Raw genomic sequence first — 26,956 nt, forward strand, 5'->3', positions numbered from 1 at the left:
GCGCAGATAATGTCGCTGTCTGCAGCGGCCAAACAATTGCAAGCTATTTAGCACAGGTTGAGCTAAAAATACAGTATATATTGCTGCCAGATACAGCAATAGTCCTTTAAAGGACTTTTGGGTTTCTAACAAGTTTTAGCAATTTAGTGCAGGTTGTGCTAATAATATATATTGCTGCCAGATACAACAGTAGTCATTAAAAGGACTTTTGGGTCTCTAATCCCACTCAATTTTGCGCAGGTTGCGCTAAAAATATATATTGCTGCCAGACACAACAATAGTCCTTAAAAGGACTTTTGGGTCTCTAACACCAACCCTGCCTAACCAAAAAATAAAATAAATAAAATTCAATTCCCTATCCTTCAATTCAAGTCCCTTCTACAGCACAGCTCTGGCTGAACCACGTGTCATCGCGCTTCGGCCAGCCAATCACTGTAATGCTAGTAACCAACATGACTACGGCATTACAGTGAGTGGCAGTACTTACCTGCATATTTATTGGATGTGTAGCAGCCAACAAACGTGCAGAGATGAGACTCGAGCATCACGCTCGAGCACACGTGGTATTCGGCCGAACACCACGATGTTGCCGATCATCAATACTGGTGACGTTACCAGGCTCACTGCTAGGCGGAAGTCTCCGCCTAGCATTCCTATTCAGAGATCTAAAGAAAAAGCCCTTGCACTGCACTATATAGTGCAGGGCAAAGGGGAGCTTTGCAGCATGAAATTCATGCTGAATGAAGGAAGAAGGAGGTTTGTCCTACTACCCCTTTAATACTGGCTTTTTGTTTGCTGCTTTTGATTCCCCTGCGTCACCGGAAGATGCACAGTTCTCATAGACTTGGTGCATCTTCCTGCTGGCCTTGCAACAGTCTCAGAGCTGCCATATATTTCTTTATTGACACCAGAAAACTGGCATGAATAAAGATAAATGTGGCGGACCTGCTGCAATGTCTCCTTCCTGCCCTCGCCATGCCCCTTTTCTTGCCACTTCTGAAAAGTGTCATGAAGCGGGAAAGTTGCTATTTTTTTACTCCACAGTGTACATTTCCCCCTAAATGTCTTAGATCACACTCTCTCATCTTCAAATGATTACCCCTGAACTCTGACCTGCCTGGTAACCAGCACAACCACAAATTGCAATTACATTTTGGTCAGATCAAAGGGTTCATTCAATTTACAAAAGTAACCACTGGATGCCAAATGCATATAGTTATGTTTACATTTTTATCAGATAAATGTACAGTTGTGAAATATCAGTGACCTTCAACTTCTACTACTATACTACTTCAACTCCTATTGAAGTTAAATGGAGCAATGCTGCAATAATCAGTTCTATCCATTACATAATGGTACTACTGCAGGAGAGCTGATCGTCAGTTGGACCTCTGCCAATCAGATACTGAGGTTAGACTATCAATATGAAAGTATCTGAATACTTTATGAAAGCTTCTGAAGAACTACCAACCATGTTACAATTCTAACATGCTTCAACAAGTCTAATTTTCCGAAAGTCTTACCTGAGTCCATTGTGGTGTCCTTTGTAGGTGTAGTGGTATTTAACAGTCCTGTGTAGTTTTTCTTTTCAGTTTTGCTTGATTGTGTTTCATTTTGCTTTGTAACTTGTGCTATTTTTCGAATCACTTTGTCTTTATTACACAGCTTACTTATCATGTTAATGACATTCATACACTGAGTCCTACAAGGAAATAAAACATCCTTTTTACTAAAGCGAGACAAAATGTAATTTAAATATATAAAATATATTATACTCAGCCTCTTCATAACTTCAGCGTATCCAGCGCCACTTCTAAGTGTAAGACAGCTAGGAGGGGCCAGGAGAGTAGAAAACACTTTGTTTTGGAACAGAGAATTTAGCTCCATTGAAGACATCATAACTAGGGATGATCGGACCGCTGGATGTACGGGTTCGAGGGTTTCGGCTGAACTTTGTTTCAAAGTTCGGTTCAGGTTCCGAACTTGACCCCGAACTACAAACCCCGTTGAAGTCAATGGTGACCAGAACCTTGGGGCACTAAAAAGGCTGAAAGTCATATAAAAGGGCTAGAGGGCTGCAAAAGGCTCCAAAGAGGGCGTAAGAGCAGTAAAATTGCCCTGAAAACAAATGTGAATAGGAAAATGACTTAAAATAACATAAAATACATTAAAAGTAAAAGATAACAATCTTGAACCAAAATGGAGTATGAAGTTGAGAAGGCTGTGCACGTGGCAGTGTATTTGGTAGAGGTGGAGGAAGAAGCCAACGCTCTCTCTCTTTTTCTATTTTTTTTTATGTGTCTGTCAATTCTGTGTGGACTTTAGCCATTTTTGGGGGGTGTGGCCGGTATACGGTATTTCTCTACTCTGCCAAGACACAATCTTTAGCCAGAAGGTGAAGGTCCGAGTGGAGGAGGAGGCGGACGTTGAGGTGTAGGTGGAAGAGGCGGAGAAGGTGGGGAGGAAGCCAACACTGTTTCTGTTAGTTTTTTTTTCCATGTGACAGTCAATTCTGTGTCAGATTGCTAAGGGCCACGGCGTAACAATTGGGAGCTTGTATGTCCTAGGTTAAAACTGGGTAAAACGTTTCGTCTTAGTTTAAGATTTAATGCGTCCCCTATAAACAATTTTTCTCCTACTACAGTAAGACTGATGCCAAAGGGGTGTTCTAATTTTTTTTTAAATTGCCAGAGTGTCACAGACACACTTCACAGAAGAAATTCCTCTCCTACAACAGTTAGACAGATGAAGGGAGTGTTCCAAATAAAAAAAATAAAAAAAATCATGACTTTCACAGACTCGGCAGAAGAATTTCGTCTCCTACAACAGTTAGACGGATGAAGGAGGTGTTCCTAATTTTTTTTTTAAACCATGACTTTCACAGACACACTCCACAGAAGAATTTCCTCTCCTACAATAGTTAGACAGATGAAGGGAGTGTTCCTAATTTTTTATTTTTTTATTCATTACTTTCACAGACATTCCACAAAAGAATTTCCTCTCCTACAACAGTTTGATGAATACAGGGGGTGCTCCTAATTATTATTTTTTAAATCATGACTTTCACAGACACGCTCCACAGAAGAATTGTATCTCCCACATTAGTTCGATGGATGCAAAATATCTTATTAAAATTCTTAATTTTTTTTTGTTTGTTGGTAACTGTCAACCACCAAACATTGGGAGATGGCAAAGAGAACGCACAAACTGCATCGCAGTATAACAATGGCTGAGTGCGGCCAGTATACTTCTCTACTTTGCCAGTATAAGACATAATAATCTTGAGCCTGGGGGAAGATGAGGTACCTGTAAAGGAGGAGGTGGATGTGGCGGGGCAGACGGAAGTGCGGTGCAGGCGGAGAAAGTCACCACCTTTTTTTTTTGTCTTTTTTTTTGTTTTTGTTTGTGGAGGCCCCAAAGCATTGGGAAAAGGCAAAGAGAATGCACAAACTGCGCTGGAGTTTAACAATGGCTAGGTGCGGCCAGTATACCTCTCTACTCTGGCTAAGGTACGGACAAGTCCTGTGGGATCCATGCCTGGTTCATTTTAATGAACATGAGCTTGTATGCGCCTGTCCATGATCCCCCCCCCCCCCCCCGCGCGCCGCGCTAAACACACGTTTGGACAATACACTTGCCGCAGGGCAGTCCATCACCTCCAAGGCATAAAGGGCAAGCTGAGGCCATGTGCCCAGTTTGGAGTCCCAGAAGTTACATGGGGCAGACCCATCAGTCAGTACGTACAGACATGTGGACACATACGTACAGACATGTGGACACACACGCTCCACAGAAGAATTGTATCTCCCACATTAGTTCGATGGATGCAAAATATCTTATTAAAATTCTTAATAATAGACGGTGGAGGTGCAGTAGACATCGCATATCTAGATTTTAGTAAGGCTTTTGACACTGTCCCACATAGAAGACTTATCAATAAACTGCAGTCATTGAGCATGGACTCCCATATTGTTGAGTGGATTAGGCAGTGGCTGAGTGACAGACAACAGAGGGTTGTAGTCAATGGAGAACATTCAAAACAAGGTAATGTTACCAGTGGGGTTCCACAGGGATCTGTACTGGGACCGATTTTGTTTAATATCTTCATAAGTGATATTGCAAAAGGCCTCGCTGGTAAGGTTTGTCTTTTTGCTGATGACACAAAGATATGTAACAGGGTTGATGTTCCTGGAGGGAAACGCCAAATGGAAAAGGATTTAGGAAAACTAGAAGAATGGTCAGAACTCTGGAAACTGAAATTTAATGTGGATAAGTGCAAGATAATGCACCTGGGGCGTAAAAACCCAAGGGCAGAATATAGAATATTTGACACAGTCCTGACCTCAGTATCTGAGGAAAGGGATTTAGGAGTAATTATTTCAGAAGACTTAAAGGTGGGAAGACAATGTAATAGAGCAGCACGAAATGCCAGCAGAATGCTTGGATGTATAGGGAGAGGTATGAGCAGTAGAAAGAGTGAAGTGCTTATGCCGCTGTACAGAACACTGGTGAGACCTCACTTGGAGTATTGTGCGCAGTACTGGAGGCCATATCTCCAGAAGGATATAGATACTCTAGAGAGAGTTCAGAGAAGAGCTACTAAACTAGTACATGGATTGCAGGATAAAACTTACCAGGAAAGGTTAAAGGACCTTAATATGTATAGCTTGGAAGAAAGAAGAGACAGAGGGGATATGATAGAAACTTTTAAATACATAAAGGGAATCAACTCGGTAAAGGAAGAGAGCATATTTAAAAGAAGAAAAACTACCACAAGAGGACACAGTTTTAAATTAGAGGGGCAAAGGTTTAAAAGTAATATAAGGAAGTATTACTTTACTGAGAGAGTAGTGGATGCATGGAATAGCCTTCCTGCAGAAGTGGTAGCTGCAAATACAGTGAAGGGGTTTAAGCATGCATGGGATAGGCATAAGGCCATCCTTCATATAAGATAGGGCCGGGGGCTATCCATAGTATTCAGTATATTGGGCAGACTAGATGGGCCAAATGGTTCTTATCTGCCGACACATTCTATGTTTCTATGTTTCTATGTCGCTAAAATGCTGCCTCCTGCGACGGTCCATATCAGATGGTGGTGCTGTATATTGTGGCATGCAGACAAAGCTTTTCCACATTTCGGCCATGCTAACCCTCCTTTCTGAGGTGCTGACTGTGCCCGTGCTGCGTTTGTGACTTCCTCCTTCTCTTCCGTCTCTGCCTCGTGCTTCCACTGAGCCCCCGCTGTCAGGTGGGAACGCCATCAGTAGTGCCTCTACCAGCGTTTGCTTGTACTCGCGCATCTTCCGTTCATGCTCCGGTGACGGAAGTAAGGATAGCACGTTGTCCTTGTAGCGGGGATCCAGCAGAGTGGCCGCCCATGAGAAGCTGTCCTCGGTGGCAAGAGTATCGTCCTTGTCCTTTGTATCGCCCCAGCCATGCTCCAGTGATGCCCGTGAGATGATTAAGGGTGCGGCCCTGCTATAAACGAGGATCCTACTCATCATCATCATCCAGCTGGCTGGACAGTTGGGTACCTGGCCACTGTTGGAGCAGGAACCCACCCTCTGAGTCACCTGTGGATGACTGGCCTGATAACCGTGGGAATGATCCCTGTTCCTTCTCCTCTTCCTCCTGTGCCACATCCTCATCCATCAGTGCTTGAAGCGTTTTTTCAAGGAGACATAGAAGTAGGATAGTAAGGCTGATGATGACATCATCACCGCAGGCAATGTTGGTGGAGTACTTGAAGCCGTGCAACATGGCACACACATCCTGTATGGAGGCCCACTCGTTGGCGGTGAAATGTTGCTGTTCCGCAGAGCAACTCAACCGTGCCTGCTGCAGCTGAAACTCCACTATCGCCTGCTGCTGCTCGCATTGTCTCTCCAGAATGTGCAAGGTGGAGTTCCACCTTGTGGGTACGTCGCATATGAGGCGGTGAGCTTGAAGGCCGAAGTTACACTGCAGCGCAGACAGGAGATCAGTGACAGGTTGAGAATTCCAAAAGCGTGCACAGGCAGCGCTCACTTTTTGCAGCAGCTCTGAAATATTGGGGTAGATCTTCAGGAACCCCTGCGCCACCAAGTTCAGCACATGCGCCAGGCAAGGGATCTGCGTAAACCGGCCTTGAGACTCAGTGGCACCAACCACTCATCGGCCTGTTGTTCCATGCCCGCCCACAGCACCTGCGCAGTGTGGGGTCTTTCTTCCAAACATTTGAGTTTCAGAACAGCCTGCTGTCGTTTCCCACGGGCTATGCTGAATTTGGTGGTGTGGGTGTTGTGCTGACGTGATGAAGAGGCGGTAGACGAGGAACCAGAGGAGGAAGCGAAGTAGGAGGAGGAGGCAACAGGAGGCACCGAGAAATGTCCAGCAATCCTCAGTGGTAGTAGGACATGCGCCAAACCGCTGTCAACCTCAGGCTCAGCTGCCACTACATTTACCCAGTTAGCAGTTATGGAGATATAAGGTCCCTGCCCGTACTTACTGGTCCACATGTCAGTGGTTATGTGGACCTTGCCACTAATGGCATTGTGCAGCGCACACCTGATTTTTTTCCGCCACTTGTTAGTACAGGGCAGGGATTTTTTATGCCTGGAAAAGTTGTTGCAGCTGGGAACCACGTACCGTCGGACAGCTGTCGGCATGACATTTTTAGAACACTCTGTCTCCACCAGACAGAATGGCAGCATTTCAAAGGCCAGCAATTTTGAAATGCAGGCATTCAGGACCAGGGCTCACTAGTGGGTAGGGGGTACTTCCTCTTTCTCTCCAGTGTTTGGGGGATGGACAGCTGAACACTTCCATGGGACAGTGTGGAGATGCTCGGTGACAGTGGTGGTGGTGTTGCTGCCAAATCCTCTGTTTGCGGGATGACAGGTGCCACTGTCACTCCAGAGGGGGAGGAAAATACCAAGACCACAGCAGAAGAAGGAGCAGGAGGAGCCTTTGATCTTTCATGGTTCTTTAGGTGTTTACTTGACTGCAGCTCATGCTTTTCCAGATCATGCAGGTGGTACTCAGGTTTAGAACATTTATGCCTCGCTTCAGGCTCTGACTGCACAGCATGCAAACCACTCGTGTCCTGTCATCAGTACACTGCCTGAAGAACTGCCACGCCAGGGAACTCCTTTGCACTGGCTTTGATGTGCTATGTCGCTTGGCGCGTTGGGCAGTAGCAGGTGTATTGGCTGGCCGCTATCCTCTTACATCCTGCTCCCTCTTTAGCTGTGCAGGTGGAGCTGCTTGAACCCCACCTCTTCTTTCGAACTGCACACGTTACTGGCATGACCTGAATGCCATGTGAGGTCTAAGACCTCATCCTCCACATTATCTTCCACCCACTCCTCACCCCTGCCCTCCTGACCGGTCTCCAACACATTCACCCCCAGTCTTGCCAGAATTTCACCCTTGACTTTCTGGTAGTGTTGTGCCTTTTCATAGGTAAATGCATTGATATCCAATTCATTATTGTCAAAATGGATGTTCATTACCTTTAAGAGCCATGCTCGACTATAGTTGCAATTTTGTATGTCTTGAGTAGGCCAAATTAAGGTCACACAAAGCTTAATGTTATTCTTCTCATGAATATACCAGTCTGAGAAGAGGCCTCTCCTTGTTTACTTTTAAATTTATGACGGGCGATAAAGATAAGCTCTGTGCAGCTGGTGATAATTACCTATACAATTAGGCATTTATTAATGAAGCAAAATATATTATATGTATGTATGTATTCATTTAATGAGCCTTAGTTAGTCCTTAGCATAAGACAATCAGTAGGACATATATATATATTTGTTTATATCATATTGTTATATGTTACGAAGACAACATGTATCCAGTATATTGTATATATTTCTCATTAGAAGAGTGTCTGTGAAGATGTGTATTTTGTAACAATTAATCACATCTTTGGTATGACAGAGGAGGTACTGATATCTCTGTGAGAAAACAAGCCATTTACGAGCCATAAATTAAGTGTGAGAAACATTCAAAAGAGACGCCTAGAGGTCTGTCTCTAATTGCTACAAGTGTCAGAATTAATCCCTATGGCTTTGAATTAAAGCTTCTAAGGTCAAAATGTATATCCAGACTTATATAAGTTAACCCTTTATGCTATGATGCAGATAGCTTATACAGCAGTGCCACCTAGGTATCAGTAGGTGACATTACAACAGTAGCAAAAGTGCATTATGGGTAGGGTTATGATGTCACAATTTTTATCAATGTTCACACCCATCCGACAATGATTGGAAAGTTCCAAACCAGGAAGGTGTGTCTAACTGATAAGTTTGGGATCATAAGCCATACACAGGAGGTGAAGAGGAAAGAAAGAGCGATCAAGAAAGAAAGAGAGAGAGGAAAAGAGAGAAGTTGAGTCTCTAGAGGGGTCTATCAAGAGGAAAGCCATGGTGAGATGTGCTATGATGGACCACCCAGCTTTCCTAGGAGCAGAAGTAAGATTCCTACTAGGACTTGGTAAGAGACACAGAAAATGATATTTCATTTTATTAAGACTAATTTGATAGTGTGGGTGAAATTATACCATCTAGATTGGCGAATAAATAAATAATTAAATTAATTGATCATTTCCATATTGAGATGTAGTCTTAGGATATTGTGAGGCTTCATTCTACCTGCAGAAGAATCTGGACTCATAATCTAGCAAAGCATTAAATAATTGCTTATATATATATATATATATTAATAGAACATTCTTCGCCAAGCTAAGTGATGGATTCCCACAGGAAGGACTTATATCAAATCCTTCCCATTTAAGATATGGACTAGCAAGATCCTAGATCCCTGTTATTTGTCTTAATAGTCTTACCAAAGTTATATATTTGAAAATAGTCCAGGATGGGGCGGAAGGATACAGTTATCTCTTCTAAGTTATATCCTTAAATGGATTTGCCCATCTTGAAGTCATGTGATGTGTAGTTGGTTAGGGGGGGCGGAATGTATTTAGCATTCTATATTGATGTCTAGGGTTAGACATGCCCATCCTGATATCATGAGGTTTTCTCTGAACAGAAGTAATGTATATAACTTATGTTCCTACTTTGATATCCTAACCTAATAATAGCTTGGTTATAATGTGACAAGTTATTTCCACTCACATGTATTGTTAAGCTTGTAATGCTTTATATTAACGATATATATATATATATTCATTTGCATGTATCATTGTGTTTTTTTTACTTATATATGTTTATAATCTTGTAACCAATAAATCTGCATATTTTTATAATATCTGTGTATTATTGTATAATGCAGAACTACATTTTATCATTAACATCATCTCACGTCAAAAAGAACTTATTTATCTGAGGAAATAGTCGGACTCAGATGTGAATTGTATCAATTAGGTTGTCTACAATTCACCAGGTCATGTTTTTAAGAATTTATGACAAATTTTATAAATTTAATTTTTTTTTATGATTAATAATTTTTATGACCATAATTAATAATTCTTAATTGAATTATTACCCACCGACATAAATGGAGGCCCCAGTGAGATTTGATTGATGAGATGACATGTTAATGATAAATTGTCATGTATATTGTTGCTGGTATTAGAATGCTACAGCCAGATCACGTTTACAACCCTTAGAAGGGCGTGGTATATACATATTCAAAATTACTGTCCTGGTACTGAAGGGGTTAAGCCCATACCAGAACCGCAGATGAGTTGTTGCAGTAAAGTGTTATTACACGAATGCAACCAGTGCATGACATGTAAATCAACTCAGGAGTTGTTTGTCTATGCTTAAACACAATTGATGTTTTTGTATCGCCAGAAATTAATAGTAAATTGTCCCAAGATAGGGAACAGATATAGGTCTCATTAGCCTAGGCGGTACAGGGTCCGGTTCTAGTCCTTTGTTTGACTCAGGAACCTTCCTATTAATTCCTGGCCAGTTAACTCCCATAGTTGGAGATTTACCCCCATATACAGGGAGGTTGAGTTTAGTAGCTCAGGGCGTTACAGGATAATAGAGGAACTTTATACATAAAGTCTGACCCAATGTTATTGATAAATAGAATCTATAAGAGAACAGTTTTAAATAGGTTAATTGCTATGTATGCTAATGTAACCATGCTTTCTTATAGGATCCTAATGTACAATTTGCAATTGCCGCAGATATGATAATCCCTTAAGGGGGGAATTGTTTTTATATCATCTCTGATTAATCGTTTCAGATTTTTTTTTAAATCTGTTTGTGAATTATTATTTTTTAAGCAGAGTACCTAGAACCTGCTAATCTGTTTAGTAGTAAAAAGCGCAAAACTGTATTTAAATTGCTCTGTTAACTAACCCTAATTGCCTTTAAAAAGTCTCCTAAGGGAGGGGTGAGGAGCACATTCCTAAGTCTAGATACATGTCAGTGAAAAGGTCAGAGGTCGCAGAGCTGCGCTGCGAGCTGTTTTCTTAAGTCAGCCTAATGGAAAGGAAGAGTAAGATTCTCCCAACTTCATTGAATGTAAATTCTTTATCTCATGAAGTGAATAAAGAATAAAGGAAAAGTTGTTTAATACTTCGCTGAAATAGGAATGTCCAGTAAACGAAGCAAACTGCTTCATTAAATTAATAATTATAATAAGTCAATAAATGATTAATGATATTGATTACTAATCAATTTTTTCCACAGGATCATTAACATAATGTTTGCGTAGAGTTTTATTTCAGTGCTAAAAACGCCAAGAGCTGAACTGAGATTGAAAAATCTAAAATTTGAAGATGGAGACACATCATAAATTTCATATGATTGGTGGTGGTATCGTATGACTGAAAAGATACTGAACAGTTATACTAACCATATTGTTTGTCTATCAATTGTGACTAAATTGTCGTCACTGTATTCCATGTAGTTATATGGACGCATATATATTACTCTGTTTCGAGGTAGTCTCAAAGTATTGATTGGGTTATTATCCTAAATAGGCATAACACCTAAGGCTGTATTAGCCTAGCGGAGGAAGAATAGTTATATCTATTCATGGTACCCTGTAGTTTGTTTTTCTTTGAAAAAAAAAAAAACAAACATAAAAGTCCTCAACTTGCTGCTGGCTAAAGTATGGCATAAGTCAAAGGCCTAGAATAGGCAGGTATATGTCTGATAAAGTTTTTGCTGCGTTGTTACTCATACTGTCTGTTGTTTTCTTAAGTTTAGATGATGGCCCAAGATGGGATCACGTGTTGATGGAAGGACAGATGGCGGAATCCTAAAAGTCTTTATATCCGGAACCAAGAGAACCTGAGGTCAAGGCTATCCGTGACGCAAGAGACGTCCAGTCGGAGCCAACCCAGATGTATCCAAGATGTATCCAGGAGGGACAAGTGGGCAGAGCCCCAGGAGATTCGACAGCCGCTGCAAAAGTACATCACACCAGTGCAACATGACAAAGTATTTGAGATCGCAGACATGAAGACATGATGCCAAGCACCGCTCGCTAATTCGAGTTGCCAAGTTGCCGACAAGCCAGGAAGCGATTACTTCCAGTTTTTAATTTTAGCAGCAATATTATTAAGTTAGAGGACCAAAGAAAGATCTTAACTAGAGACACGTTTCCAGAGAGTCCAGAAAATGACCGAAACGTCTTTATCTCTACAGTGGTCATAAAAGAAAAGAACGAAACAATTGTATAATATGCGTTCTATGAACCAGCGCGTTTATCACTAATACAGGGAACGTAACCTACTTGTTGTTAAACTAATCGTAAAGTTTGTGTGTTAAGTTTGTGTCGTAAAAGTACACACAAAATTGTGATACATTTATTCCAAGGTAAAACTTGTGTTCCCCATTCCATAATGATTTGGAGCATTTAGCCCTTTATTGCATTTCAGCCTATTCAACCTTCTAATAACGAAATTGAATATGCTGAAAAGGGGGGATTTGTTGTGCCTTTTCATAGGTAAATGCATTGATATCCAATTCATTATTGTCAAAATGGATGTTCATTACCTTTAAGAGCCATGCTCGACTATAGTTGCAATTTTGTATGTCTTGAGTAGGCCAAATTAAGGTCACACAAAGCTTAATGTTATTCTTCTCATGAATATACCAGTCTGAGAAGAGGCCTCTCCTTGTTTACTTTTAAATTTATGACGGGCGATAAAGATAAGCTCTGTGCAGCTGGTGATAATTACCTATACAATTAGGCATTTATTAATGAAGCAAAATATATTATATGTATGTATGTATTCATTTAATGAGCCTTAGTTAGTCCTTAGCATAAGACAATCAGTAGGACATATATATATATTTGTTTATATCATATTGTTATATGTTACGAAGACAACATGTATCCAGTATATTGTATATATTTCTCATTAGAAGAGTGTCTGTGAAGATGTGTATTTTGTAACAATTAATCACATCTTTGGTATGACAGAGGAGGTACTGATATCTCTGTGAGAAAACAAGCCATTTACGAGCCATAAATTAAGTGTGAGAAACATTCAAAAGAGACGCCTAGAGGTCTGTCTCTAATTGCTACAAGTGTCAGAATTAATCCCTATGGCTTTGAATTAAAGCTTCTAAGGTCAAAATGTATATCCAGACTTATATAAGTTAACCCTTTATGCTATGATGCAGATAGCTTATACAGCAGTGCCACCTAGGTATCAGTAGGTGACATTACAACAGTAGCAAAAGTGCATTATGGGTAGGGTTATGATGTCACAATTTTTATCAATGTTCACACCCATCCGACAATGATTGGAAAGTTCCGAACCAGGAAGGTGTGTCTAACTGATAAGTTTGGGATCATAAGCCATACACAGGAGGTGAAGAGGAAAGAAAGAGCGATCAAGAAAGAAAGAGAGAGAGGAAAAGAGAGAAGTTGAGTCTCTAGAGGGGTCTATCAAGAGGAAAGCCATGGTGAGATGTGCTATGATGGACCACCCAGCTTTCCTAGGAGCAGAAGTAAGATTCCTACTAGGACTTGGTAAGAGACACAGAAAATGATATTTCATTTTATTAAGACTAATTTGATAGTGTGGGTGAAATTATACCATCTAGATTGGCGAATAAATAAATAATTAAATTAATTGATCATTTCCATATTGAGATGTAGTCTTAGGATATTGTGAGGCTTCATTCTACCTGCAGAAGAATCTGGACTCATAATCTAGCAAAGCATTAAATAATTGCTTATATATATATATATATTAATAGAACATTCTTCGCCAAGCTAAGTGATGGATTCCCACAGGAAGGACTTATATCAAATCCTTCCCATTTAAGATATGGACTAGCAAGATCCTAGATCCCTGTTATTTGTCTTAATAGTCTTACCAAAGTTATATATTTGAAAATAGTCCAGGATGGGGCGGAAGGATACAGTTATCTCTTCTAAGTTATATCCTTAAATGGATTTGCCCATCTTGAAGTCATGTGATGTGTAGTTGGTTAGGGGGGGCGGAATGTATTTAGCATTCTATATTGATGTCTAGGATTAGACATGCCCATCCTGATATCATGAGGTTTTCTCTGAACAGAAGTAATGTATATAACTTATGTTCCTACTTTGATATCCTAACCTAATAATAGCTTGGTTATAATGTGACAAGTTATTTCCACTCACATGTATTGTTAAGCTTGTAATGCTTTATATTAACGATATATATATATATATATTCATTTGCATGTATCATTGTGTTTTTTTTACTTATATATGTTTATAATCTTGTAACCAATAAATCTGCATATTTTTATAATATCTGTGTATTATTGTATAATGCAGAACTACATTTTATCATTAACATCATCTCACGTCAAAAAGAACTTATTTATCTGAGGAAATAGTCGGACTCAGATGTGAATTGTATCAATTAGGTTGTCTACAATTCACCAGGTCATGTTTTTAAGAATTTATGACAAATTTTATAAATTTAATTTTTTTATGATTAATTATTTTTATGACCATAATTAATAATTCTTTATTGAATTATTACCCACCGACAGTAGTCAGCCGCTTGATCATCCGGCAAGTCAAAATACACCGGCTGGGAATCGAATGTCAGGAAGGGAGCGACTACCTCAGCCCACTGATCTCAGGGTAGATTCTCCCTTGTGGCCACCTTCTCGTACATCGCCAGGTAGGTTTCAACATCATCTGATGGTGTCATCTTGGGGATCGCTGCACGGACCGCTTTACGGAAATCATGGACACTCTGGGACGCTCCTGCCGTCTGTAAAGCCATCACGTGTTGTAACAGCAGCTGGTTTGTTTCTTGCTGGTGTTGGTTAACCTCCACGAGAGCTTTCATTACAGCCTTCATTTTGTCATATGACACAGGTTTAAATTTAGCTGGTTTAGTCCAGCACATCTAGCCGTACCCGAAAAAAATATTTCAGCGTTTACGCCAGCCTCACTGCGTGTGCTCGCTACAAGCAACCAATTGTGAGGATTCGCTCTGGTAGGCAGGGTAAGCGGACGCCAAACAGAGGCAAAAGAAACAGTGTGTAAAACAAAACTTCAGTGTTTATTCACATAGGAGGGAAAAACAAAGCAACATTTTTCAGTCTTAGTGTTCGTTCACACAAAGGAAAGTCCAAAGCACAAAACAGTCGCCTTGTTAGCAGGTTTTTTCAGTGGTCCACAACGGGATTTAGGGGGCCTGTTTCCCCGCATGCGTCTCTCAGCCCTCTAGCACAGCACCATGCCGCAGATCCCAAAACAGAGACCTTGATTCTGAGCCCAGCTGCCCATTTAAAGGACAGCCAGGTGGAAATCAGCCCAGCCGCCCCCTGTTGGGAGGAAAATACCTGCCTTCCCAAACAAAACCCCTTGCTATGTCACACTTTGTGTGTATATATATATATATATATATATATATATATATATAAATATAAATGTATTTTATCATAGTTTAGTAAACTCTTTTTGCACTTAAGTCGTGTTAAGTCTATTTTTTCTTGACTTTCTGATCTCATTATAATAGAAGTAAGCAGTAAGGGTACTTTCACACTAGCGTTGTTTGAATCCGGCAGGCAGAACTGCCTGCCGGATCCAGCAAATCGGATGCAAACTGATATCCTTTTTTTCCAGATCCGTTAGATGGATCCGGTGAAATACCAGATCTATCTCACCCGGTATCATCCGGAATAACAGATCCGGTATTGAAATTTTTTTCAAAAGCGAAACCCGCTCCTCCTATATCCCGGCGGATGCGTAGACCGGAAAACCGGATCCGGAGATGCGGAAATTTCCGGAACACTTGGTACCGGATCCGGCATTAATACAACTCTATGGAAATTAATGCCGGATCTGGAAGTGCGGTATTGTTCAGGGATTTTGTCCGGAAAAAATACTGTACAAGGGACAGGACGGAAGACATCCTGATGCATACTGAACGGATCGCTTTCTATTCAGAATGCATTAGGACAAAAATTATGCGTTTCTTTCTAGCATTGAGACCCTTTACCGGATTTCAATACTGGAAAAGAATAACGCTGGTGTGAAAGTACCCTAACAGGTGTGGATACTCTAAGAAACAGAAGATTGTATAACAATTTGAAGGAGTAAAATGCCCTTTGATTACCATTTCAATTAAAATGATTAAAATGTACAGACTGCTTAGTTATTGATGTATGTCCAGTGGTTGCTGGTGCCAATGATAGCAGCATTATTTTTTTTTATGTAACATTTTCCAACTTACGACTGAGTTGAAAATTTTTCCAGAAGTCGTGATTGATTCTTTTCAAACTGCGCCATTACAGACTGAAGATGTTCAAAATGCCGCTTTAAATGTTTGTATCCGGCTGGAGCATAAAAAAAAAAGAAAAAAGCATTATAAATGTAATCTCATGAGAATATCTCCACTCCTGACTGAGTGCCACTGATAGGAGAAAATATGTCAGTGACAGGGAGGCGGAAGAGCTGGAAACTCCCTGGCGCACGCTGTGTATTGAGCAGTTCTGGTGCTGGAGCTCTTCAATACAGATTAAAAAAAAATGACTGGGTCAATTCAAGAAAGGTTTTGCTAAGGTTATCTATTAGGGATGAGCGAATCGACTTCTGATGAAACATCAGAAGTCGCTTCACATAAAACTTCATTAGAATACTGTACGGAGCGAGCACTCCGTAAAGTATTAGAATGTATTGGCTCTTATGACCCAAAGTTATTACTTTGCGAATTCTCGCGAGACTTCGGGTAATAGCTTCAGAAATTTATTTCTACTGTAAAAAACCTTTTACCGAATTCGGGTTCAGTTCCAAACTTGGAACCGAAACCGAGTTTGGTAAAAGATTTTTAACAGTAGAAACTAATTTATGAAGTTATTACCCGAAGTACCACGAGACTTCGTGAAGTAATAACTTCAGCTCATAGGAGCCAATACATTCTAATACTGTACGGAGCACTCGCTTCGTACAGTATTCTAACAAAGTTTTATGCCAATCGACTTCGGATGTTTCATTCAAAGTCAATTTGCTCATCCCTAGTATCTATCACCAGTTTATGTTGCCCTCACAGAGCATAAAACTGGGGACAGATTCTCTTTAAGTAACATAAGCCTATATATGACTTTTTATTCTTTTTTTTCATCAACGCGTCTTTAGCCAAATGTCTATAGATTAGTATAATCTAGCATCAGTTAGAATGTATTTCATATGTGACCACTTGTATTTTTTTTTACATGTGTAAGGCTGTGTCATATAATACTGTTCAGTCTTCGAACCTTGAACCTCAGGCCAGGTTCTCTCTTAAAGGGGTTTTGCCGTAAACTACTTCACTCTTAAATGTATTTTCATTAATTACTCTAGCTCCCATTCCTCTTTGGATAGTTTTTTTTTTCAAATCTACCTCTTGTCTTCCGTGTTTGAATCCTACTTCTTGATTTGTCATGTGACTGCTCTCCCATCATTCCTTAGAGCAATGACATATGTCTTGATATCAGTAGATCATGTGGCACTAACCACACCCCTTATTCTTACCAATGAGCAGTTACCTGCATAAAGGAAGGGTCCAAGCCACTTTGTGGACTCTTGCTCTTTCCTTTTCTACTGCTACCCCTCCCTCTACTTCTTGATTGACAGGACCAGGCAAGATAATTATGCAGGAACCTGCTACTGTCATTCAAGAAAGAGAGGAAGGGGTGGTCAGAGGAACCAGTAAGAGCGAAGGTGCACAGAATGAGTTGGGTCCACCCTCAGTGCACTTAACTGCTCATTTGTATATGGATTTAAAGTACTTTTTCTCCAGAAAGAAGCAACCGATTGCTAAGTGAATGGTATCATTACATTCTTCTGAGCTAGCACTGCAAGACATTGTACCTGACATGCTTTAACAGTTAATTTCATGGTGACAGATTCCCTTTAACCGTTAAGCTCCCAGCGCCATATGTGTACGGCGCTGGAGGGTCTTTAAATATGGCGCCTGCTCACTCATACAGCGGGTCTCTGCTGTTTCAAACAGGAGAAGCCCGCGGCTCATGTCTGACCGGCAAGAATGCTGATCGCAGGCATTTAAGCCTTTATATGGCATGGTCAAGCACGACCACGGCATCCAAATGGTGAAAAATCCAGAAGTGAGCTCTTCCAGGTTAAGACCAGCTCCCCTGCGCAATGATTGAGGAAGTCAGTCATTAATTCTAATTGGCTCTGAAGAGACCCAGCATATTAGAGCGCCAGTTCCTATGTTGGCCAACAAAGGATAAAATCAATTTGAGCTTATACTGTAGTTCTATGGAAATACAGTATAAGTCATAAAAAATAAAATAGTGGATATTGTAGCATCCTGGAGGGGCTACAAAAAAAAAATGTAAAAAAAAAATATATATAAAAATTTTAAATCACCCCCCTTTTCCTACAATAGAAAAAAATACATAATAAAAAATATAAACATCATGGGCATCACCGCATCTGAAAACCCCCATACTATTAAAATAGTAAAATAATTATCCCATATGGTGAATGGTGTAACAGAAAAAATATAAAAATGGGTGATTCGCCATTGTTTCATTGCTTCTCTTACCCTCAAAATTTTTTATAAAATGTGATCAAAAAGTAACACACTGGTGTTTATGGTATCAATAAAAATAAAAAAAATACAGATCTGCCCTGCAAAAATGAGCCCCCCCCCCTCACACAGCTCAGTAGACCTAACTATCAAAAAGTTATGGAAGATGGCAATGTAAAAAATTTTATTATTTTCAAGTTTTTTTTTTTTTTTCTGTATTAAAACACAAATAAAACCTACAGATATGTGCTATTGTTGTAATCATACTGACCCAGAGAATGAAGGGCATAGGTCAGTTTTTCCACATAGAGAATTTCGTTGGGACAAAACCTATGTGTCAGAATTGAATTTTTTTTCCCCAATTCCACCAAATTTGGATTTTTTTCCCCACTTCCCACTACATTGTATGCCATATTAAATGGTGACATTAGAAAGTACAACTTGTCCCACAAAAAACAAGCCCTCATATGGCTTTATGAACGGAAAAAAATATATATATATAAAGTTATGGCTCTGGGAAGACAGGGAAGAAAAATGAAAATACAAAAACAAAAATGCTCCAGTATCCAAGAGGTTAACCCTGTATACTATAGCTGTATAGCCTGATACTTTATCCATTTTTCATATATAGTAGCCGTCAAGAGATATCCTGTTATATAGCTATATTATGGATCATGTTGTACACATTTTTACAAGAATGAGAAGTGGCAAATATGAAAAAGCAACAAAGGGTTAAACCACTATGACATAGATTGTATTCATTTATGGTCACAAATACAGCAGCTGAGTCAATATATCGAGATGTTAGTAAGGATAGGCTTTTGCTTTTAAATATAAATAATTTGTTCTCAAGCAGAAATATCATTATATAAATAGCAACAAATGAGCACTGTCTACTATGATTAGATAAATGGGGTTTTAGACTGGACGTACAGTCATGTTTATCCTGTAAATGCAATATGGTTCTAATTACAGAAAGCAAAATCTGGGTGACTAGGTGATATCTTACTCCCTGTGTTAGGGTCGTGTCACACAGCTTTTTGTGTCAGTTTTTGATACAATTCTTTGAGCCAATTTCACAAGTGGGTTGGAAGTGAATGAAAAATATAAATGAAGTTCTTGTGCTTCTCCTTCCTTCTCGCTCAATAAAAGCAATAAAAAACTGTCACAAAAGCTGCATGATTTCAGCCTTAGAAGTATTTATTCCAGTTCCCACAAGAGTATTGTTCTTTAACAATCAGCAATGCTTATAAGAAAGAAGACACATTTCTATGTCTTATATTTGGGAAGACTAAAGCTCTTCCCATTTCTACTGCTTTTTCTTTATTCAAGAAATGTTGATTTTTAGTTACTGCTTATTTCCATTACAGGTCAAGAAAATATTGACTTCGACCCTAGTTATTAAAGTCTGATGTTTGTACAGCTTGCAGACACAACATTCATGTGAATGCAAAGTAAGCTAGGAAATTCATAGTGCTCTGAGTAATAAAATATTTATACATCTGTAATTATTGTGGTGATACAAAAGGACCCTCAGCCCTATTTTAAAAGCTTTCATCAATGTGATTTGAAACTTAAAAAGGAATTACACCTTAGTCTATTTCCTGAGGTGTCAAATATTATGTCAGGAGATAACATCACTGAGCCGATACTCCACAGATCCTAATGTGTTGGGTCTCACGGCTTGAAAGTGAGGCTGAACCATACCATTTCCCAGTCCTCAACAGCCACCAGACTATGCCAGCATGGAAGATGTTATTTGGCTTTGCAGAGCATAGTTATTTCCTTACAACTGGTTTTCTGGAAGTCTTGGAACAAGTCTTTTGTTGCATTGGAAACTGGAGGAGGGCCCTCACACCAGCAGTTCAGTGCTGGTCATCGGGTGCTTTAACATCTAAAAAATGTACTGTCTTTTTGACATGTGGTAAATTACCATTTGGCACAGCACAAATTGTGGTTTTGCAATTCCCTTTTTGCTTACTTTACTTTTCGACAAAAAACCTTGTTTCATCTGTTGCCAAGAAATGCATTACTAAACCACAAGAATTCATGGTAAACGTGCGCAGTTTTGCCAAGCAGTAGTTGGCTATGCATTCAAAAAAACTAAGCCATTTGCCTGTTAAATAGGTGCAATTACATTCCAGGAGCACCCTTGTTTACATTATCATCCTTTAAAATACTCATTTATGAGGTGTGACAACTCTGGGTCATTTAGCTCTCCTGTCACGGGTAATGGGGAGGGGATAACACCAAATGAAACATGGAAGGAATAGACCGGAGTCTAGGCCTCAAAGCTAAGGGAGAGGGTTGGTGACCCTAGGAATCCCTAGACCTCTCCCTGACTCCTGCCAGTATGAGTAGACCCTGAAGGTGGAAATACTCATACACCGGAACCTAGGCCCTGAAGACCCTGGAAGGCCCTAGGAAGGAACCAGCGTCTCCCTGAGGCCTAGACAACAACTCACACAAGTGAACAACAAAATGCAAGACAAAATGCACTTAGCTTAAAGTAGAATGGAGGAGCAGGAGATCCAAAGGAACAACACACCAGCTCAACCAACTCCAGCAGGAAATATCAACCGCATGGTAAGCAGTGTGAGTCAGAACTAAATAGTAAGCTGCACCTGACAAGAGGTGTGGTCATTACCAAACACAACACTGAAAGGAGAAAACAGAGAGACTGTCAGATATCCTCATATGCCGCCAGTCTCTCCGATCTTCTCACCTCTGTCATGGGAAGGAACGTGACATCTCCAGGATCACAGTCTTCTCACCTTAGATGGTTGGCACACCTCAAGAAGCCACTCCAACACTGCAGATTTGGGTGCAAACTGGCCGCAACCAGCTTTATTGTCACTTTTACAGGCATCAAAGCATAACACATTAACATAAATCTTCGGCCGTCTGGCCACTGACTACACAGTGTTTTTCCCTTTCTATCGGGATCTGGGTCTACCACCCAGCTCCTCAAAACACCACACAGGTTTATAGGGTCCCGCCTCACACAGGCCTTGGCACAGCCTGTTTCTTCCCCAGACTGGAAGCCCTGATTGAGGAGCCCAGCCCATACTTCACCAAGCTCCTCAGATGGCTGCTAATTTCCTCTTATTATCAGCCTGGCTGATACAGAGGTGGAAAGACACTATTTTCCCAGCCTTTCTTCTTCTCATCCAGCTTCCTCTGGGTGAGATACACCATTTTAATTGCCCTCATCTGGCCCTCTGGCAGCTCCACTGCCACAGAAGGTAGCATTAATTTTGTAATTTATTTCTTTTACCTTTATTACTCCTATCTTCTGTTCTGGGCTGTAGTCACGTGACCATGTCCATTAAGCTTTCTCTTATTCCTGTGATGTTATGTCCATGGGCATGTCAAAGCAGCAACAGGGGCAGTGATAGTGGATTGTCTATATAACTAGCTGGGTGAGAGAAGCTATAAACTAGCTGGGCATTCTTAGGGGCAGAGCTTGAGCTGTGGCAGAGAAAGGAGACGTGCATTATGGGTTTGGCTGGATGCAGCAACAGGAAGTGTTATATTCAGGATTTAAAGAAGGCAATAACCTTTGTAAATAATGTAGTAGTAGTGTAAAATAAAGCAAACTCCGATACATCCATCAATGGCATACAATTGTGTTCAGTGATGAAAGCAGGTTCTGCTTTGGTACTAATGATGGACACATCAGAATTTGCAAGAGTAATGGAGAGCGCCTACTGTCATCATGCATAGCGTGGAGGCACACAGGAACAACACCAGGTGTCATAGTGTGGGGTCCAAGATAATGCCTGCCTATGCTACATAATGTGCTCTTCAGGGTATTCAGCAGGTTCCCTAGCCAGCTTGATCACCAGGTCTCTCCCCCATTGAGAATGTCTGGGACTGGATGGGGTGATGGATCTCTCATGCACAGCAGCCAACAACCACTTTTGCTGAACTATGTGCACAAGTTAAAAGACATACCACAGGAGGATATTCAGCATCTGTATGATCATTACTGTGCCAGAGTGTCAGCCTGTATTAATATGACCCTGCCTCATCATATACACTGCTGCAAATCCCAAAATAAAGGGTGCACCATCTTGGTTGTGTGATCATTGATCAAATATCACTAGCACTTTATACTCTGTCAATCTCAGCTCAATCACATTACATTTTTGAGGTGTTCTTCCTTCATTTTCCAGTATTTCATTTAGAATATTGCATCTGAATTAACTTTGTATATCCGTGGCCTGTATGAAAGCACTTGGTCTGCTGACTTTTATATAGTTGCTCCAAAGATAATATTTGCATCATTTACAGTAGAAAATGATATATTTATAACAATCACAGATAAAAATAAGCTGACATTAGAAATATGTAAATATGTATAATAGGAAAAGAGAAATGTAGCAGCGCTCACCTGCCCTTCCTTTAGTTGTGAGCACGGATGGCCCGTGTCAGGTGCGGGCAGCAAATGCAGAAAGAAGTTGAGAAAAATCCAGCTCCACTTTAAAGGAATTGCGTTTATTCAGCTTGCGGTTAAAAACTCATCCAAGAAATACAAAAATTTAGCAGTCTTGTCTTGTCTACATGTTTCGGGCTATCAGAGACATTTCCAGCCCTTCTTCATGACCTTCATGAAGAAGGGCTGGAAATGTCTCTGATAGCCCGAAACATGTAGACAAGACAAGACTGCTAAATTTTTGTATTTCTTGGATGAGTTTTTAACCGCAAGCTGAATAAACGCAATTCCTTTAAAGTGGAGCTGGATTTTTCTCAACTAAATATGTATAATGTATCACAGACTTCACAAATGAGTTAGATGTAAAATTATCTTTAGTCCCTAAAATAAAGAAATACAATGAATTCAGAAAGTCTTAAAGCCTTTTCACTTTTTCACATTTTGTTGCTTTACAGCCATGTGCTAAAATAAAAATAAAAAGTTTCTCCCCATCATATCAAAAGGTCTGAAAAATTATGCCCTTTCAATTTTTGTTTTTTCTTTTTTAATAAATTTGCAAACATTTCTAAAATTCACATATGAAGAAGTAAAGAAATCAGCGGCACTCACCAATTGCAGAATATCATTGTTCCATTCTTTATTTTGATTAAAGGTACGTGCACGACATAGGGCTGGGGCGGTAAACCAATCACTTGATACAACAACCGCCCAAGCGGTGTACGGCAGCGAATTTCTAAAATTTAGTTTTCACTTTTTTTATTTTTTTATTTTAGCAGAAGACGTAACAAAATGTGAAAAAAATGAAAGGGTCTAAAAACTTTCTCTATGCATTCTATCTGTATGTGAAAGAATAAAAGATCATTTGCAAAAAATCTTACTTTGCACTTCAGTTAATGTATAATTCTTTGATGAAATAGTCTGTAGTAGATTGTTCTGCAAGAATAAAAGGAATAAGACAAGGTTGATATATTGGCATGTTTAATTTTTTGCATGCAATATCATGCAGAGGTGTAGACAGAATGATTCAATGTAAACTGAGCCCAATATAGATAGAATTATATAATATATCATGGCGGCTCTTCATAGTAGTTCTTTATATTGTATGTGGTGATGACCTATATAACACTACTGATTTTGCCAGCTAATCTAGATGCTGAAAATACAAAACAAAATACACTTTATAGACACCGTTGCCCTTATCTATCTGAACAAGGTTGCACCACACAAACTTTACCACCCACCGTGGATTTCTATGGGAGCGCCAACTATCCTAGCGATATGCCACCAATGTTTGAGATGGGCCAACCCCTTTAAGAAACAGAACAGCATTTTGAACCTGTTCAAATAAAACAGACAAGACAAAACAAAATGGTGGACACTGACTTTAACCCCTTCCTGACCATCAATGTACATATTTGGTGCAGCTGCACAGGTCTGGGTCTTTAAAGATGGCATCTGCTCCTATAGTTCAATGCAGTCTATGTAAGCAGTGATCAGATGATCACATGTTCAAGTCCTCTAAGGGGACTTAAAGAAAAGTAATAAAAAAATAAACTTTTTAATACATTTTTTTAAAAATCTTAAAATTCAAATCACCTCTCTTTCCAATATTAAAAATAAAAATTTTAAAAAGAATATTTGCAACATATCCAAAAACGCCAGAACTCTAAAAATATAAACCTAGTTATACCATCAAAATGAATGATTCGCCACTTTTTCAACCCCCCTAAAAAAGGTAATATAAAATTGATTCAAAAGCCTTTCACACACCTAAATTGTATCAATAAAATGGTATCAATAAAAAGTACTGATTACCCTGCAAAATATTAACCCTCACACAGCTCCATAGACAAAATTACAAAAAAGTTTTGTTTTTTTGTCTTTTTTTTTAAATATTAAAACACAAGAAAAACTATATAAATGTGGTATTGTTGTCATCGTAGAGATCCAGAGAATAAAGGCAGCAGGTTAGTTTTACTGCTATGGGAATATTGTGAAAACAAAACACATAAAACTGTGGCAGCATTGCGTTTTTTCCCAGTTCCACCCCATTTTCCATCTTCTACATTGTATGCAAAATTTATTTGTGCTATTAGAAACCACAACTTGTTCTGCAAAAAACAAGCCCTCGTACGGCTATGTGAATGGGAAAGTAAAAAGGTAATGGTACGGCTACGAAAAGGCTGAGAGTGAAACAACAAAGCATCTCACAGGAAAACCTACTGTGAAGGGGGTACATATCTGGACATAACTACCTTGAAAGGGGCACATATCTGGGCATAACTACTGTGAAGAAGGCACATATATGGACATAACTACTGTGAAGGGGGAACAAATCTGGGCATAACTACTATGAAGGGGGCACACCTAGGCATAACTACTGTGAAGGGGGCACACATCTGGGCATAACTACTATGAAGGGGCACATGTGGGCATAATTACTGTGAAAAAGTCTCATATATGGGCATAGCTACTCTTAAGGGGGCACATATCTGGGCATAGCTACTGTGAAAGGGGCATAGGTACTTGAGAAGGCACCTATCTGAGCATAGCAACTGTGAATGGGGTACCTGTGAGTATTACTAATGTGAAGGCGGCACATATGGGCATAACTACTGTGACGGGGGCACAGTGTGGGCATTACTACTGCTGCTGGGGAGTGGCGGCAACTGAGCTGTGAGCATTGGAGGAACCAGGTAAGTATTAACTGTTTATGTTTTTTTAACTTCTTGTGAAGGGGCACATATCTGGGCATAAAAACTGTAAAGGGTGCACATATCTGGGCATAACTACTGTGAAAGGGGCTCATATCTGGGCATAACTACTGTGAAGGGGGCTCATATCTGGGCATAACTACTTTGAAGGGGGCACATCTAGATTTAATTACTGTGAAAGGGGAACATATTATGGCATACGTACTGAGGGGCACATATGGGCATAACTACTGCTGCTAAGGAGTGCCGGCAACTGAGCTGCAAGCATCGGATGAACCAAGTGCGTATTTACTGTTTGTTTTTTTAATTTTTTTACTACCTGTGAAGGGAGCACATATCTGGGCATAAAAACTGTGAAGGGGCACATCTAGGCATAACTACTGTGAAAGCGGCACATGTCTGGGCATAAGTACTGTGAAGGGGCACATCTGGGCATAACTACTGTGAAGAAGGCACATATATGGGCATAGCTACTCCGAAGGGGGCTCATATCTGGGCATACCTACTGTGAAAGGGGCACATCTGGGCATAGCTACTTGAGAGGGCACATATCTGGGCATAGCGACTGTGAAGGGGGGAAATTTGGGCATAGCTACTGTGAAGGGGGGAAATTTGGGCTTAGCTACTGTGAAGGGGGTACATGTGAGCATTACTACTGTGAAGGCAGCACATATGGGCATAACTACTGTGAAAGGGCACAGTGTGGGCATTAGTACTGTGTGCTGGTACTAAGGGGGAATAATTACTATGTGGGGTGTAGGAGAGTACCTGGGGTGGTGGTAGACGGGAGGTACGTGCCACCGGGGGTCCTGGCCACGGTGGAGTAAGAGCCGGAAAAGTGCATTTTGCAACGGTTATGCTGTTAACACAGCGGATCCGGGCCGGCTCTTACTGGGAGCAGGCAGAAATGTGGGTGGGTGCCCGTCTCCCCACGGTCCAGGCCAGGTTTTGCAGGGAAGGGTTAAAACCCGACCAGCAACAAGGGTGTGCTGTGCAATGTGGAGGTTTTTGTTCTCTGGCTGTGAGAGTGAGAGGTGGAGGTGAGCTGGGCTGTGTGCTGAGGCCTGTAAAGGACTGTGCGGGGAACCGTAGCTGAAGCCAGGAGGGATCCGTGTTCCGTGGCTAGAAGCCAAACCCAGGGACTTACTTCACCAAGGAGAAAAAGGTGACATTACTCCTGGCTTTAAATAGATTTTGCTTTATGTGACGGAAACAGGCCTCAAGTAGCCTGCAGCAGGTTTGGGGCCCATTCAGGGACTTGCTCTGATATAGGCAGCCGTCATGTCCACATATAACATAGTTTTCCCATCTGGACGAGTCAGTATTTGTGACAACTACTTACATATATATATATATATATATATATATATATATATATATATATATATAGATATATATATATATTTTTTTCTTTCTCTTTATTACCCTTTCTTGTTCACAGATTGAATTTTGCTTCTCTATTTGAAATGCATGCACATCTTTCAACCTCTTCATCTCGTTATTACTATTTTCTATATGTGCTTGTAATCGAGATGCCTTGTGTTCTATAATCGATCTCTCTGCTTCAATATGTTTTGCTTGTCTTTCCATCATTTCCTGAAATAAAAAGGATGAAAACAAAATGTCATTAACTTATGTAGCTTATGAAGACTAGGGCTATAGCCAAATTTTTATCCTGTTTAACAGTCCATAAGATTGCACTGCGCCATTGGACTACCTCATATTCATGTGACTAGACTAGTGCAACTGGATTTTTCGACATCTCACGTCACGTGACAAAATATCACTTTGTATAAAAATCTCACCCAAATCTCTTGAGATAGACTTGTATGTCTG

General features: G+C 40.2%; 1 protein-coding gene across 1 annotated transcript in view; it reads right to left on the reverse strand.

Moving 5' to 3' along the window:
- The window catches only part of LOC120985723, a 61,081-nt gene that overhangs the window by 16,689 nt on the left and 17,436 nt on the right, over positions 1-26,956 (reverse strand). The window contains exons 3-6 of the mRNA XM_040413824.1: positions 26,546-26,716; positions 23,285-23,339; positions 15,668-15,770; positions 1,524-1,702 (exon numbers count right to left, since the gene is read on the reverse strand). Of these exons, the coding sequence (XP_040269758.1) occupies positions 1,524-1,702; positions 15,668-15,770; positions 23,285-23,339; positions 26,546-26,716 (508 nt within the window). The remainder of the gene's footprint in view (positions 1-1,523; positions 1,703-15,667; positions 15,771-23,284; positions 23,340-26,545; positions 26,717-26,956) is intronic.

The sequence above is a fragment of the Bufo bufo genome, chromosome 1 (genome assembly GCF_905171765.1).
Source record: "Bufo bufo chromosome 1, aBufBuf1.1, whole genome shotgun sequence".
In the NCBI taxonomy this organism is placed as follows: domain Eukaryota; kingdom Metazoa; phylum Chordata; class Amphibia; order Anura; family Bufonidae; genus Bufo; species Bufo bufo.